Source organism: Elaeis guineensis, chromosome 14 (genome assembly GCF_000442705.2).
Source record: "Elaeis guineensis isolate ETL-2024a chromosome 14, EG11, whole genome shotgun sequence".
Taxonomy (NCBI): domain Eukaryota; kingdom Viridiplantae; phylum Streptophyta; class Magnoliopsida; order Arecales; family Arecaceae; genus Elaeis; species Elaeis guineensis.
The window spans coordinates 42,552,729-42,569,324 of NC_026006.2; the positions used below are offsets into that span (position 1 = coordinate 42,552,729).

Genomic DNA, 16,596 nt, shown 5'->3' on the forward strand with positions numbered 1-16,596 from the left:
TACATTGTCGGCCAGTAATACCCTTGGCGGAGCAACTTGTGGGATAAGGATCTAGCCCCTAGATGGCTTCCGCAGATTCCCTCATGCACCTCCCACAAGGCGTAGTCAGCTTCCGAAGGCCGGAGATATTTTAAAAGGGGCAAAGAGTATGATCTCTTGTACAGCTTGTCCTCATAAAGGATGTATCGGGAGGCTTGATTTCTGAGCTTCCGAGCTTCTTTTGCATCATGAGGGAGAGCTCCGTCCCTGAGATATGCCACCAGTGGGTCGATCCAATTGGGCTCATGATCAATTTCCATCACGGACTGCGATTCTTCCATACTTGGGCACTTTAGAACTTCAAAGAGAACACCCTTGGGCAATTCAGCCGGAGCCAGCGTAGCCAGCTTGGAGAGAAGATCGGCCCTGGCATTTTTCATTCTTGGAATCTGCCTGAGGTGGAAGCTACTAAAGGAGGGGACGAGCTCCTTTACCTTTTCAAGATACTTAGCCATGCTGTCCTCCCGTGCTTCGTAGTTTCCGCTGACTTGTCCCACTACCAATTGAGAGTCGCTGTGAACTTAGAGCCGATCTACTCCCAATTCTTTGGCGATCCTCAACCCTGTGATCAGAGCTTCGTATTCCGCTCCATTGTTAGTTGCGGGAAACTCGAAGTGCAGAGCGTACTTCGCGACGATTCCCTCCGGACTGATCAAGATCAGGCCCGCGTCTGCGCCCGACATGTTGGAGGATCCGTCCACGTAGAGGGCCCAAAAGCAATCGAGGGGGGCTGCTTCTTCTTCGGAGGAGTTCGGTCGGGGCTCCAGGCCGTCAATTTCACCCTGTTCAGGTTCAGCTTCCTCCGAGATAGTGTATTCTACTATAAAATCTGCCAATATCTGGGCTTTCACTGCCGGTCTAGATCGATAGTTGATGTCGAATTCTGTGAGCTCGATCGCCTATTTCGCTATCCTCCCGAAGGCATCTGCCCGATGTAGGATCGCCTTGATCGGCTGGTCGGTGAGCAACGTTACGGTGTGTCCTTGAAAGTAGGGTCGGAGCCTCCGGGCTGCAATCAACAGGGCGTAAGTTAGCTTCTCTAATTTAGTGTACCTGGTTTCGGCGTCTCTCAACGCGCGACTGATGTAGTAGATCGGCCATTGAATTTTTGCTTCTTCCTTGACGAGAACTGCTGCGAGAGCCATAGGGGAGACCGTCAGGTACAAGAATAGCTCTTCTCTAGGCTTGGGCTTCGCCAACAGCGGAGGTGAGCCGAGATAGCTCCTTAGTTCTTCGAACGCCTGTTGGCACTCAGTGGTCCAACAGAAGTCCTTCGGCCGCTTGAGGGTTTGGAAGAAGGGTAAGCACCGTTCGACCGACCTCGCAACGAAGCGATTCAGGGCTGCCACCCTCCCTGTAAGGCGCTGAACCTCTTTTATCGACTTCGGGGCGGCCATCTCCTGGATAGCGCGAATTTTCTCTGGATTGGTCTCAATTCTGCGCCCCGATACCATGAAGCCCAGGAACTTCTCCGAGGTCACTCCAAAAGCACACTTAGTCGGGTTCAGCTTCATCTTATATTTCCGAAGGGCGCCGAAGGTCTCCTCGAGGTCGGCGACGTGATTCATGGAAGATTTGCTTTTCACGAGCATGTCGTCCACATAGACCTCTATGTTGCTGCCGATCTGCTCCTTGAAGATTTTGTTCACCAGCCATTGATAGGTCGCACCTGCGTTTTTGAGGCCGAAAGGCATGGTCTTGTAACAGTAAAGACCACGGTTAGTAATGAAAGCAGTCTTTTCTTCGTCTTCTGGCGCCATCCTGATTTGATTATAGCCGAAGAATGCGTCCATAAAGGTGAGAAGCTCATGGTCCGAGGTTGCATCTACCAGTTGATCAATTCTGGGCAGAGGGTAGCTGTTCTTCGAGCAGGCTTTATTCAGCTTTTTGAAGTCTATACACATCCTCCACTTGCCGTTATCCTTTTTGACTAGGACGACGTTGGAAATCCAGTCAGGATAATTGACTTCTCTAATGAATCCGGCTTTCCGGAGTTTGTCCACTTCCTTGGCTATCGCTTTCTGCCTCTCCGGTGTATGACCTCGAATTTTTTTCTTCGTCGGTCGATGCTTTGGATCGACGGCCAGACGGTGTTCCATGACTTCTGCGTCAATCCCTGGCATGTCTGCTGGGATCCAAGCGAAAACATCCGCATTCTTTCGTAGGAAATCAATGAACTGCGTCCGCACCTCTTTCCCCAGGTTGGAGCCAATCTTCACCACATGCTCCGTATCCCCATCGTTCAAAGGGATCGAAACCAGGTCTTCGATTGGGCCGCCCCTTTCCTCAGCGAGATCGTCGCGGGCGTCCAATCCATCAACCGGATAGAGGTCAGATTGGTCACCTCTTTGCAAGGCTATATTGTAGCAGTGTCTGGCCAGGGCCTGGTCTCCCCTGACTTCTCCGACCCCCTGGTTAGTAGGGAATTTCAATTTCAAATGATAGGTTGACACCACGGTCGGAGAGCGTTGAGACCAGGTCGGCCGAGGATAGCGTTGTAGGCTGATGGCGCCTTCACCATCAGAAAATTCATCAAAGCCCTGGATTGTCTTGGATATCGACCCGCAACCACAGTCAAAGTTATTACCCCCTCCATCGGGACAGCATCGCCGATAAACCCTACCAAAGGGGGAGCTAATCGGCCCCAAATGACCATCAAGGATGAACATTTTTGAGAAGGCGTCGTAGAACAAAATGTCGGCCGAACTTTCATTGTCGACAAGAATGCCGCGGACATCATAATTAGCTATATTTAAAAAAACTACAACTGCGTCGTCATGAGAAAATTGAACTCCCCGAGCATCTTCTTCAGTAAAGGTTATGGATTCCTCAATCCTTTGTCGCTTAAGAGGTCCGACCAATACATCGGTTGTTTCCTGCCTGGATTCTCCCGAGATGGTGTTGGCGAAATCTGTCGGAGGTCGATCATCGGACTGCTCCATGCCGACTGCTGTTGCTGGAGGAGGAGGAGCCTGGGAGGCCGGAGATGGGGCCGGGGCTTGCGGAGCTCGCTGAGACCTGACCGCGGAGGCCGTTGACCGCCCGGAGGATGCCCTTCGGGGAGGCATCAGGTGGAGGCCAGACAGAAAACTGGAGGAGAAGATATCGGGGAAGATGACCGGAGGCGGTCCCGTTGAGCGCTCCTTTAAGAACAAGGGTACTGCGAAGACACACACCCTTCCTCTAGCGCCAATCCTGTTGGTGCAAAAATCCACCTGCGTCAGAGAAGCTGGAGTCGAGGGAGTCGCGGTCGCCGTCGGGACTTGCAAAGGAAGTCTAAACCGGAGTTGGGGGTGCTCCGGCAAGATCCTCCGACGCTCAAGTCAGTTCTCTGCCTCAACAAGAATGGAGTGCTCGAACGAAAATTTTAGCAGAGTTTTGAGATAGAAATTAGAGCTTAGAGAATAACGTATCTGGAGTCCCCCTTTTATAGGCGATGTTTGTAACCGTCTGGCAGTGGGTCGCTCGGGATCAGGAGGAGTTTGTTGTGAAGAGTAGTGGAGTGGAATCGTGGCCATCACCGGGACCTGCCACGTGGAGTCTGTTGCGGGGAGTGGAGCGGCGTCCGTTGTCGCGACTTGCCAGAAGGTGGAGGAGCCGTGCGGTATCCGTCGCAGGAAGTGGAGCAGAGTCGTGGCCATTACTGTGGTCTGCCAGGGAGTGATGGAGCCGCGTGGGATCCGTCGCAGGAAGTGGAGCAGAGTTGTGGCCGTTACTGAGGCCTGCCAGGGAGTGATGGAGCTGCGTGGGATCCGTCGCAGGAAGTGGAGCAGAGTCGTGGCCATTATTGTGGCCTGCCAGGGGGTCCAGGCCTGTCGGTCGAAGTTCGGTTGAGGTGCCTGGCGGAGAAAGGTAGCCATCCATCTGAAAGGAGCTCGGATGTTGCTGGCGGACCGTCTACCGTTGGGTGCCTTAAGCGTTAGTACTATAGGCGAGGGTCATTCGCTGTAGGAGCCCAGTCAGAGGCTTTCTGTAGACGAAGTTCGGTTTCCGTAGGAGTCCGGACGAAGACTTCCGGCAGCCAGAGTTGGGGACGAAGTCCGGCTCCCGTAGGAGTCCGGACGAAGTCTACCTGCAATTAAAGTCGGGGATGAAGTCCGGCTCCCGTAGGAGTTCGGATGAAGTCTACCTGCAATTGAAGTCGGGGACGAAGTCCGGCTCCCGTAGGAGTCCGGATGAAGTCTACCTGCAATTGAGGTCGGAGACGAAGTCCGGCTCCCGTAGGAGTCCGAATGAAGTCTACCTGCAGTTGAAGTCGGGAACGAAGTCCGGCTCCCGTAGGAGTCCGGATGAAGTCTACCTGCAGTTGAAGTCGGGGACGAAGTCCGGCTCCCGTAGGTTTCGTCCGGCTCCCGTAGGAGTCCGGATGAAGTCTACCTGCAGTTAAAGTCGGGAACGAAGTCCGGCTCCCGTAGGAGTCCGGATGAAGTCTACCTGCAGTTGAAGTCGGGGATGAAGTCCGGCTCCCGTAGGAGTCCGGATGAAGTCTACCTGCAGTTGAAGTCGGGGACGAAGTCCGGCTCCCGTAGGAGTCCGGATGAAGTCTACCTGCAATTGAAGTCGGGGACGAAGTCCGGCTCCCGTAGGAGTCCGGTTTGTCTACCTGCAATTGAAGTCGGGGACGAAGTCCGGCTCCCGTAGGAGTCCGGATGCAGTCTAGAAGGTGGTCGATCATCGTGGAAACCTGGGTGGAGTCCGTTCGTCGCTATGAATCTGGCCGACGCTGGTGGGGGCTTATCCGTCGGCAAAACTTGGGAGTGCTGCAAAGGCTCGGCCGCAGGAGAGATGTCGCCGAAGGTCGGACGCCGGTAGAATCCCTGAGTGGTCACTCCTGACATGAACTTCGGCTTTGGGGGGGATTTTATACCCAACACTACCCATTAAGGGTATTTCAGTTATTTGAAATTTAAACTGCTCAAATCTTAATGGCATTAGATGGCATGGGTACATATGCAAGAAAGAAAGAAAAGAAAGGGATACATGCGAAACAAGTGTGTTACACTGGTATACATGCAAATAGCAACTTTGTGAGAGTATTCATACAATTTTGCATATTTAGGAGGGCATACATTTAAAAAACCCTAAAATATATGAGGAGTTTTACTTCAATAGCTTAAGTTCATGCATTAAATATATTTAATGCTGTTATTTAAACAGGTTTAGAGTTAATTTTGTGCTGAAGTAATAAATTTTGGAAACAAGCCCCAAAAAATATCACACTCATGGATCTCTAGTTATTATGATTTACATTTTCTCATATATTTCATAATTGAGAAAAGAATATGCCAGAGAGCAGAGATAGATATAGTAGCCTTTGGATTATATTGCAGGTCTTTCAATTACCTAACTGTTGCTGTGGAGCAGATTTTACTTGCTACTGTTTCAGGCTTTCAGCTGATTGCTTTTCCAAGTCATCCTATGATTTTGGTGTCTTTATTTATTTTTTATATTTTTTTCATCAAAATCAGAAGGATATCCAAGAGTTGATGAGAGAAGTTCAAGAGGCACGAAGAATCAAAATGCTACATCAGCCCAGCAGGGTAAGTTTTCTATGTCCTTGTACATATAAATAACAATCTGGAACCCCCTTTTTCTTTAAATTGTTTCAGCCAATGCCAAATTCCATTATTTTTAGTCTGCTCCAGCGTGTACTTACTATATTAACATGGTAATCCTTTTTGTGGTTAACTTCTTGCTTTTCTAATAGCATTGTATTGGAATACCAAATTTCCTGATCTTGCAATTGATACACATGCAAGTATTAATGAGATGACTGTACACATTTTGTAGGTAATGCACCTGGAACATGAACTTCAAGCATTGCGTATTCAGTATGCTGAGAAGTCTCTGTCTTCTGTTCAGCTTAGGAAAGAGGTACATACCTCACCAAAAAATCCTTCTAGTGGTAGTAGATTTAGGTATTTCCCATTAGTTTTCTCTTTTTCTTCTTCTTTTTCTTCTCTCTCTCTCTCTCCCCCCCTCTCTCTTCAGAGTGAGAGAGAGTGCATTCTGAATCCCAGATTCAGATTTTTTGGACGCACTGTCTATGAATCAAACCCAGAACCTTTGGTTGCTAAGAAAAGGAGTTTGACTACTGGGACAAGCCTCAATTCACTTGAAAAGTTAAAAATTTAAAATACATTCACATCATTGCTTGTAACATACTAGACTTTAGCATGTACTATGCATGCAAGGACAATATGGATAATAGTTAGCTGTGCACGATATCTTTTCCTTTTTTCTCCTTCATTCACTAGATAGTTGGGCATAAATAAATTGTAGTACTATCAATGAATGCTTAGGTGACTTTCCATTAATAATGGATAGCTGTGCTCACTCATTTAATCTGGTCATTCTCTCTTTTCATAAGTTCAAATCAAGCATCTACATTTAGCAAGACTTATAAAAGGGCATCCTTTTCTTCATGCATATGCCCATGTCTAATGAAACTAAAAATAAGGAGGCATGTGAAGTGTTGGGATTATAAAAGACATGATAAGAATGGAGAAAAAATTGATGCTAAGTATATGTAGGCATTCTAGATTTGTCTCAAATGCTTTCTTATCTCACATTGATTACATGAGATGGTTGATTGAATGACCAACAGTCGTTCAAGAGTTCCCATCAAAGATTGCAAAACTGAGCCGAACTGCTCATTCGAGGCATAATCAAAATAGTGCAAAACCAGTTTGGTTTGCTGGTTCAGTATGGAAACTGGTCCTTACAGGTCTGAACCACATGGAACTGCCTGGTTCTGCTTGGTACCCTAATAAAGAGTGAGAAAAAAAGGGCCAGGAGCTATCTTGGCAATAGGTGCATATAGTACCATATTGACCATTATACCATACCAAATCGGTAATGAACTAATATGGTACATTACAGACCTTGGTTCCTATTATATATAGTTGGATATTTCACTTTTATCTGTTTATTAACTTGCTGGTATTTTTTAGGTAGTTCAAAGATTACAAATACAACTTACATTATTGCTAATTGTCGACCTAGTTCAATTCACATGTGTGCTTTTATTGCTGTGCGTTTTCAGTCAGAAGCTGTTTCCTTTTCCATGATTTCTCATCTGTCATATCATTTTGCTCATTGTAATTGTTAATTAATGTCAATACTCTAGAAAGAAACCACAGATCTCCATGTTGTCATCTCAAACTTGGCCTATTTCCAAGATGTAGAATTTATGTTGAATCACCAGCTAGCTGAGTTAATAGGACTTGAGTCCCTTTCTTAGGCAGAAAACCAAATCCATGCATCTTACTAACTAACCAATTTGTGCTGGAGTTGATGCTAAACCACTTATGAATTTATATGTTTCAAACAATACAGGTGATTTCGGTCTTCTCCAAGGGTAAGCCTTGGGGAGAGTTGCCAACAAACTGAGTTAACAATTATTTGCTCCCTTGTGAATTTGTCTTGAAAGGGACTTTTCGGCTCAACTTTGTCGCAGCTCTATTGAGGGAACAACCCCCTTTTCCACCTTGAATTGGTCAGATATGCTGAATATCTGAGCGTAGTGGTTAGCTTCAAATTATTCTACTGGCTCCTAATTATAACTTCAAGCTGCCAACACTTTTTGTTCCATATCTGTCTTTGATAATAAACTTCTGAAATGGAAATTAATAAGACAAATTCCTAGTAGTGAATCTGTCAAGAAAGTTCAATTTAAATAACCAAACAGGTGATACAATGCATATCTACACATGCAACTGAGTAAGGCATCATTTTGTTGACCATTTTGGTTGTTTACCATTGCTTTTCTGCAGCTGGAAAGGAACAAAAAGCTTGAGGAAAATAAGAACCAGTTGTATGAGTTAGAAGGTCTTGAAAGTTTAGGCTCATCTCTGCATATTATTCCCCGAGAAGATACTGCTCCAGATATCTCAACTTGTTCAATTCAGTGGTATCGTATTCAGCCAGAAGGAAACAAAAAGGAATTAATTCCAGGTACATATCTCACATTTGTTCCTTTTTCACTTTTGTATGTAAACTCCTCTTCTTGTAAGACCAAGTAGAAATTAACCATATAATTTCCCTACTACATTTGCAGTTCCATAATTTTGAAATATAACTTTTTATGCCTTCAATGTGACAAATCATGGTGAAATTATAGAACCTCCTACCATGTTTTAGGACATTTTGGATGATTATATTATTTTTGTTTGTCAAAGCTAGAGACAATTATTGTTTTACTTACTTTTCTTTGTTTTTTTTATTATCTTCCAATCTCTATACCATAGAAATCAAAAGCAACTGCATTCACCACTTTGCAATGTCTCATCACTATGGTCACTCCTGGTAGCATCTAAAGAAATTTTGATATTATCATAACATCCTAGTGGATCCCTTGATTTGTAGTAGAAACTCAGTCTCATTTTACCTCTTGGCCTGCGGTTGTAGTTGTAAGGTACTACAATTATGGTGAATAAACCAATTTGATCTTCAAATGCACATGTCCCTCAACCTCTTGATCAATGATTGCCAAATTGACCCAAACCGGGTGGTTTGGCCTATACCGAACCAAATTGATGCTAGGTTGGAATGGTTTAGGGGTTCGCTTTGGCTTGGTTATAAAACTTTATAAAACCACCCTTAGCTCGGTTGTAAAAATGGCTCATAATGGTTCCCTCTCCCTCCAACCTTACAATGGTTCAAGGGCCCCCCTCCCCACTTTCTGCTTGCCCTCAGCTACCAAGTACACAACCATCTCCTCTCTTTTTTCTCTCATTCATCAGATTGTGAAAACCACGACCCAGATCTCTTTCAAAATCCCTCCATTTTGTCAATCCATCTCCTTCCCCACCAGGCTTACCTCCTCCTCAAGCTCAACCTCTCGCTCATCTTGTGCCTCCAATTTGATCTGCCATCTGTTCTTTCTCGAGGCCACCTAACTAAGGTGCCCCACCTTCTCTAGGATTAGGGTTTCTCTCTCTTCATGCACTTATTTGGGGATTTTTGGATCTGTGGATGGATGTGGAGGGGGTGGATCTAGGGTTTGGTGGATCAAGGGGTTTCTAGGGTTTGAGAGATTTTGGGAGTGAGTAGAGGAATTGACCTTTTTGCTAGACAATGTTTCAAGGCCTTTGCCATTGGATGCTGCTTGCTGCCCCTTGGTCGTCATTGGTAACCCTTCCCTCCTCTCTCTCTCTCTCTCTCTATCTTCCCCCCTTTCCTCCCTCCCTCCCTCTTACTTCCTCTTACTTTCTCCCTCTACTTTTCTCTTGCTCCCTATTTTTGCTACACTATGGAATGGCATGTATGGACCCATATTGTACCAAATCGGTCACCAGTCGGTATGACTTGTGGTATCGATTCAGCAAACCTTGCTCATGATTCTTTTTGTCCTTTCAGTTTTTGATTTTTAAAAGCCTAGATATTTTCTTTCTCCTTTTACCCATAGCTCTCATATCACTCCTTCAAGTGACATGGTGTAATGTGCATAAACTTCCTAATTATATGGTATTAAATGAGTGTTTACTCGTCTAGAGACTTGTTGCACTAAAGGGAGGATTTCGCTCAAAGTTAGTTGGAAATTGCCTTATAGGTTTAGAGTATTTTTTTGTGCTCAAAGTACCGCTAATGATATTAACTTTTATGGTATTCATGTTTTCATCTTTTTGATGCATATTCATGTGATAGTGGGTGTGGCATGTGTCACTTTTCGCTCTCCCTTTGTTTCATTTCTTTGGATAGATGTAATCTTCATTCCTTGATGCTTTGTTTTGCATGATGATGATTTAAGTGCCAAGTTGCATTGAAACCACTTAATTGCTCTTGGATGTTTTTAACCTTCTTTGTTTTGTACCACTGGTTACAACTGTAATCCTCCCATATAAGTCATCCTTAGCAAAAAGAAGAAAACAGAATTACATTTGTTTATTCTTGACTGATGGTTGCTTAAAAGAACTTGTGAGATAAAAACCTTGCTTTAAAGCCAGTGAGAAAATATCACTAGAATTTATTGAGTAGATTTTTTATGCAAAAGCTTCTAAGACATCTTTTTTCTCCCCACAATTTTGTGACAAGTTCTCCTCCTCCTTTAGACTTTAATTTGCTGAGATTCCTCTCCGACTGTCTTTAATGCTAGATCATACACATGATTACACATGATGAATGTAGCCTATAATAATTTGATGACAATATCATTTGGTTTCTGTAAAGTAGAATTGCCTGAAGGCATCTTTCAATGTGTGGTCCACTATGTTGCACTATTAGTATTCTTTGATGTCACTCTTCTATGCAACACATGAATTACATCATCTGTCATAGATAGGTTAATTATGCTGTCTTTAGAGTCTTCAACTAATTTATTCTATTAATGTTGTTTATCAAATAATTTGCTCCCTGCACATTTTGTTCTCTTTCCATGTTTACTGTTTGGAATTTTCTATCTCTTATGGTTAACAATATAGCCACAAGTTCGGTGTTCAAGAACAATTCTAACAGACTAAGAATTTCACAATTTGGAAAAAAAAAATCCAGTAAATTTGGAAAAAGTTTGAAAAAATTAGGACTATTTATAAAAAAATCTAGCATTTATTATCATATATAATCTAAACTTAAATAAGAGAGAATATTTTTAAAGCAAAAAAGAGGAGGATGAGATGAAATTGTGGATCGTAGATGGATGGAAGGATGAGAAGAAGAGAAGAAAATGTAGAATGGTGGAGGGAAAAGAGTTTTATAGCAGTATTTAATGCTACCTTTGAAAAAAAATATTTTTTAACTCCCAAGTAAAACACCCATTCCCAACCTGGTCTCTCCATGACCATGACTCACATCAACATCTCACATGGCTGTAAAACCTCCAAAGCAATGGCTATTAATGAAACAATATTTCATAAATTCATGTTTTATTCAAACATATTAAAAAAATAATGATATATCTCCAATTCATTTGGGATTGATGAATTATTTGGAAAGTCGTTCAGTTAAACTATCAACGCAAATAATTCACAAGTTCTTCTCAGCAAATTCTGTTACTGTTTTTGACCAGGCACAAGTTCCTTTTCTTCTCCTTATATTTTAATTTTTACTGCTAGGAAAACATATTTGTTTTGAATTGTTTTTTCATGTTTCAATTGTCATTTTTATCTTTGGTATTTCATTATTATGTAACATGCAGGGGCAACAAAATCAGTGTATGCTCCAGAGCCTTTTGATGTTGGGCGCTTCTTGCAAGCAGAAATTGTTTTAGGTGCTGAAAGCATAACTATTGCAACAACTGGTCCAATAGATCCTGGTTTGGTTCTTCTCTTTTATGATGACTCAGCAATATCAGCTGTTATGTGCTCAAGTTTAAAGCTCTTCTGTCTTATGTTAAAAAAAAAAATCCAATTATATAGCTATAGCTTTGCATCATACTGTGTAAAACTTAAATATTCAAAAAGTTAAGTTTTGGTGTCAAATCTAGATGCAAAATATTTGTTAAGTTATATTTTACATTGTCTTAAGGAAATGATGTTGTCAGGCTACGTTCTGATTCTTGGAGTATGTCATGGTTTTTCTTCATATGTTGGAACAACTGGATGTGCACTTATTGTATGTAACCTTTTTTATATATCTTTCTAAATAATGGGTGTTGTGGGGAGGGTAGTTTTGTTACATTGGTGGTCTAGAACTGCACCATATCATTTTGCCCCTTTTCTTTCTGAAAAAGAATTCTGCAAATAAGAACTGATTCATGGTATACAAGCAATTAATATCAGCACCAAAAGTTTTGATTTGTACAGCTGAACATTTGTAGATGCTTCGAATCAAACATAACATCTTTGTTAGAGTGCTTATGGAGATCTGAGCTTTCTGTGAATTTTCTGCAGTATGCATGTGGATTGTGGAATATAGCAGCTATGCTGAACAATATATAATAATCCATCATTTTCATCTATTCGTTTAAAGATTAAGGATTTAGTCTTCACTGGGTATTGTTAATATTTAAGTGTTCATGATTACCAAGTACCAATATAATCAATTTTTATCACCCAAATGAAAATTATGCTGACTTGGTATCTGGAACAGCTGCAGGACTCGGAAGCTATGTAGAGGCGCTGCTTCGAAAACATGAAACAGAGTTCAATGTATGTCTTCATCTTGTTTCTAACACTTACTTTATATTTAGATATTTGCTCATGATTTAACCAAATATCACACCATGACATTTCTAATCAAACTAATTAATTGCATTTATGATAATTGCTTCTGGTACAACTTGATAATCTTTGAATTTTTATAAAATGTAGAAGTGTATTGAATGATCAGTTTGGTATTGACCCTTTGGCATATGCTTTTATGCTTTCAATTGTGAATTCTTAAATTACATTTGGTGCCCTCTAATTAAATCTGAACTTTTGGATGGTTGTCGCAGGTGGTTCTTATTCAGGTGAATGGAGAAAATCATGCCTCAAACTCTATTCATGTGTTTCATGTTGGTAGGCTGAGCATCAAACTTAGCAAAGGAAAGATGATATTGGCTAGGGAATTTTATTCCTCTTCAATGCAGGTAATGATCTGTCTGAGATTTGTATAATTTTGTGCAGTTTAAAGATAATTGGCCAACCAATGGAAAATATTGTTCTTATTTGTCCAGCACATCCTTGGTTAGACCTACAGTTACTTAACCTGTTGATTGGAAATTGATTACTTCCTTGGGAAAATTTTATATTTAAAATCTTCTTACTTAAACTTTAAACTTCAACTGCATCGGATATTGAATAATTTCATAAGATATGTTCATCTCTCCTTGTATATGTAAATTCTCTTTCCATTTTTCATGCATGTAAAAAATCTAAAATGTCTAGACTTAGTGGGTAAGAGAATTTCTGGGTAGTGGAGCTATTGATATGTGAAAAAATGTTAAGTGCCAGAGGTATGTCTGCAAATTAATCTATCACCTGCAAGGACAGAGCAAGGATTATGTGTATGAGGCAGAGTTGCAGTCCCCATCATGACTAACCATTGATTGAAACATTTTATTCAATACTAAAAGATGGAATTTATCTAGACACTGATATTCAATATCAAGCATAAAATATAGATATAGTGGTAGAGTCCAAAATATTGGATAAAAAACTGTTAGGTGATAAAGCACTCTTCACCTTCCTAGTTATATTTGAGAAGACATAATAGTGTAGGTGACTTAACAAATCAAAGAACAAGGGTTGAGCTAATGAAGGCAATGGAGCACCTTCAACTTATGAGGAGTTCCCATGTCCCAAACAGTAAAGTTGAGAATTATTTTCTCCCTCTCTCCGCATCTCTCATAGGCACATGAAGAATAAGATCATGAGGGGGACTACAGTTTAATCTTTTATTAAACCCTACTATCTTAGTTGTGCTATTGAGGTTGAACAGCCTTGAGAGTTCAATGACCTAAAAAGAATTAAAAGCTATCCAATAATCTGAGAGAAGTCCTAAAGGATATGCTTTTTTTAATGTTAAGAGGAAGTAGGCTGTTGGTATCCACAGACCTTGTGAGCAAAATTATGCCTTCCCACATTGGGGAATGGGACCAAGAAATCTGTAGCTTGCATGATATGAGATGTAGGAACTAAAGCGGGATGTTGTTACAAATAGCAAAAAGGTATTTTGGAGTACTTGGTATCATAATTTGGTGTTTTGGATTTTCATTCCCAACTGATATGGGAGGGGGGCAGCACACATTGGGCCAGGAAGGGAACAACTGATCTTGATGCCCAAATTAGGCTTATCTTTGGGCTGATTCAACCTAATGGTGACCCAAACCACGATATTTATATTTAACACATAAATGTATATCATATGATACCATATATTTGTGATACATCCAAACCTAACGACAAAAGCCAGTAGGTTTTTGATATCAATGAGTCAAGATAGATCCCTCTTTCCTCCCATTTGTCCAAGAGCTTGAATCTACTTTATGTAGATCAAACACTAACTTCCCTATTCCTTTGCCTACTATCCCTATGCTTACCAGTTACCACCAAGTAAGGTCTTTTGACCTCCTCACAATCTTCTACCTCTCGTCCTTAATCCAAATACTTCCTATTTGTTACAGGCTCTATTTATCTTCCCACTAACTCCCTTCCACCATTTTCTTCTCCCCTATTGCTCCTTTGCCCTAATGCTCATCACCATCTCTAATTCATCACATTCACCCTCACTCCTAGCTTCACTTCTGTTGCAGCCTTCCACGGTTCCACCCTCACCACACAATCCTTCCCACAGTGTAGCACCTTTGCCCTCCCTTTGATCCTTGAATGGGGTATTACATACCCTTATTTTATCCCCAACTAAACCTTAAACCTTTGAAGTTTCCATTTGAACAACTAGTATATTAGCACGTACCATGTAAGTGAGGACTATATGGACTAAGGTTCACGGTCTCAGTGCCATACCCCATACTAGTACCATCCTATTATATTATTGGTACAGGATTCAATACCATACGAGACAATCTACCGAGTGTTGGTACGGTATAAGATAGCATATTGGTTTAGTACTAATATGATTTGGTAGGCCCTATACTGGGTGATACAGGGTAGTGCAGCAGACCACGATATGGATGGTGTGTTCCGCTTTTCTCTCTAATCACTTGACGGTTGGTGTAAAATGAATTCTACTACTATAGGTGAATGCCAATGCTGGATATATGACTTAGTGGGAAAGTGAGAAAGAAACGATTTAATTGATGAGGTTGCATTTCGGAGGTTAACACACAAGTAGAAGTAAACTGGATTGAAGACCCTTGCTTGGTGAAGGAATTCTATCAAAAAATTCTGTTAAGATGTCAAAAGGCGAACCCTTACAATGCATTAGATGCATATTTATAGGACATGGTCATAGTACCTAGCGACTGCACCCTTGGCTGCATCAATATCTAATGAGACTTTGAAATAAAAAGGCATGAAATCATTGGGATTCTAACATAGATGATAAGAAGGGGGAAAATTAGTGCTCTGAGCAGCTCTCAACATTCTACATTTCTCTTGCCATCTCATGTGATCACATGAGATGGTTTTCTGTTCTTCTGATGGAATGGATAAGCTCTTTTAAAAGCAAAAAATGAGAACTGTCCCCTGTCTGTCTACCTTGAATGAAACTGCACTGATTGGTGGCCACCAGTTCCTTTAGAATACGAAGATAATATTGGCAATGACTTTAGTAAGCACCTTTTAGGCAAGATTACACAGAGAAATAGGACAAAAATGAGTTAGAAGTGAGAGTGGATGTGGATCCTTTTTAGTGATGAGGGTAATGAGAAAGTCCCATTCATTTCTGAAGATTTGTTTACCACTAAATACGTCTTTGACAAAATAGATCAAGGGATTTATTATACTACTAGGTGCGAGTAGTTCTGGTAAAAGAGAGGCTGTATTCCATCTGGTTCTGTGGCTGTTTCGGGCTTCATGTAAAAGCTTTTTTGATCAGATCACATGAGATGGTTGAATGAAATTGATGATCAGTCAAGAGTTCCCATCATGTATGGTAGAAGTTATTGTTAAACTACGAAGCAAGGTTTTAACTTTTAAGTCTTAGTACGTGTTCTTGTCCCATTTTGCTCCTAGGATAGGATCGCATGGTTTGGTCAGGATGGGCCAGAACAGTAACTGACAACAAGAATAAAGATAAAAAAATATGAAAATTGCATTCCTATTTGTCTGGAACATCTTGGTATCTCTTAGGTGCTAGGATACAACTAGGATGATTGAGATGCCCGGACATAAAAGAGAACTAGTGCCTTGGGATCAACAGGATGCACCAATAATGTCGGGACATGAATCCTTGCTTCAGAAAGATTGTTGGACTCTAAATAATTATTTTCTCATCTTTCTAACTAGAAATTGCATGGTCAAATAAATGGTTTTAGTTGTCTGTGTTAGATGGCGCCTATGGTAGTTGACTTATGGTACAGTAGGCAAAATTTTGGTATTTTATTGGTAAAGAATATTTTGTTAGATCTTATATGATGTTATAAAGGAACGTACATCATTTTCAATCCTTATTGTATTATGTAATATAGTTCCATTATTTTTTTGGCCAACAAGATTGATTTGTGAAGGTCTTGAATAAGTTTTCTTTGGGTTATATATTGCTAATTAAGCACAATGTCATCACCTATAGACACCCTTGTCTATACAAACTTCTACCAGCCTATGATACCTTATACCTGTTATCCCACTTCATACTTAAAACTCTCAATGCAATTGAATTACCATTTTAATCAGGGGTTAGAACACCATTTTATCATAATGACTTCCAAGATGTTCCAAAAAATTCCAGTCATAACTGAACCCTCATCTACACTCACACCCCCTAAAATACCTTTTTACACCTATTACTGAATCCATACAAATCCATTGGTACACCCATATGCACCCAAGGATATACATAGACTCGCTAGTGCATCGACACACACCCAACATGGTGCCTCTAAACACCCTTGGATGCCCATCGCTAATTTCCACACTAAAGCTTTGCATCCACTTTTCCAAACCAAACCTTAGTCCTTTACAAAGTCACATATGCTCCTTGCTTCAATTCCCTCAATATGAGATTGTACATGTATTT

At 41.3% G+C, this 16,596-nt stretch overlaps 1 protein-coding gene across 4 annotated transcripts in view; it reads left to right on the forward strand.

Moving 5' to 3' along the window:
• LOC105057826 (stomatal closure-related actin-binding protein 1) overlaps positions 1-16,596 on the forward strand; it is a 43,619-nt gene that overhangs the window by 16,892 nt on the left and 10,131 nt on the right. For all 4 annotated transcript variants that reach the window (XR_012136900.1, XM_010940532.4, XM_029268285.2 and 1 more), the window contains exons 6-11: positions 5,508-5,579; positions 5,830-5,913; positions 7,815-7,995; positions 11,174-11,290; positions 12,067-12,125; positions 12,413-12,547. Coding sequence is in view for 3 of the 4 variants with exons in the window: in XM_010940532.4 (XP_010938834.1) it covers positions 5,508-5,579; positions 5,830-5,913; positions 7,815-7,995; positions 11,174-11,290; positions 12,067-12,125; positions 12,413-12,547 (648 nt within the window). In the remaining variant the exon portion in view is untranslated. The remainder of the gene's footprint in view (positions 1-5,507; positions 5,580-5,829; positions 5,914-7,814; positions 7,996-11,173; positions 11,291-12,066; positions 12,126-12,412; positions 12,548-16,596) is intronic.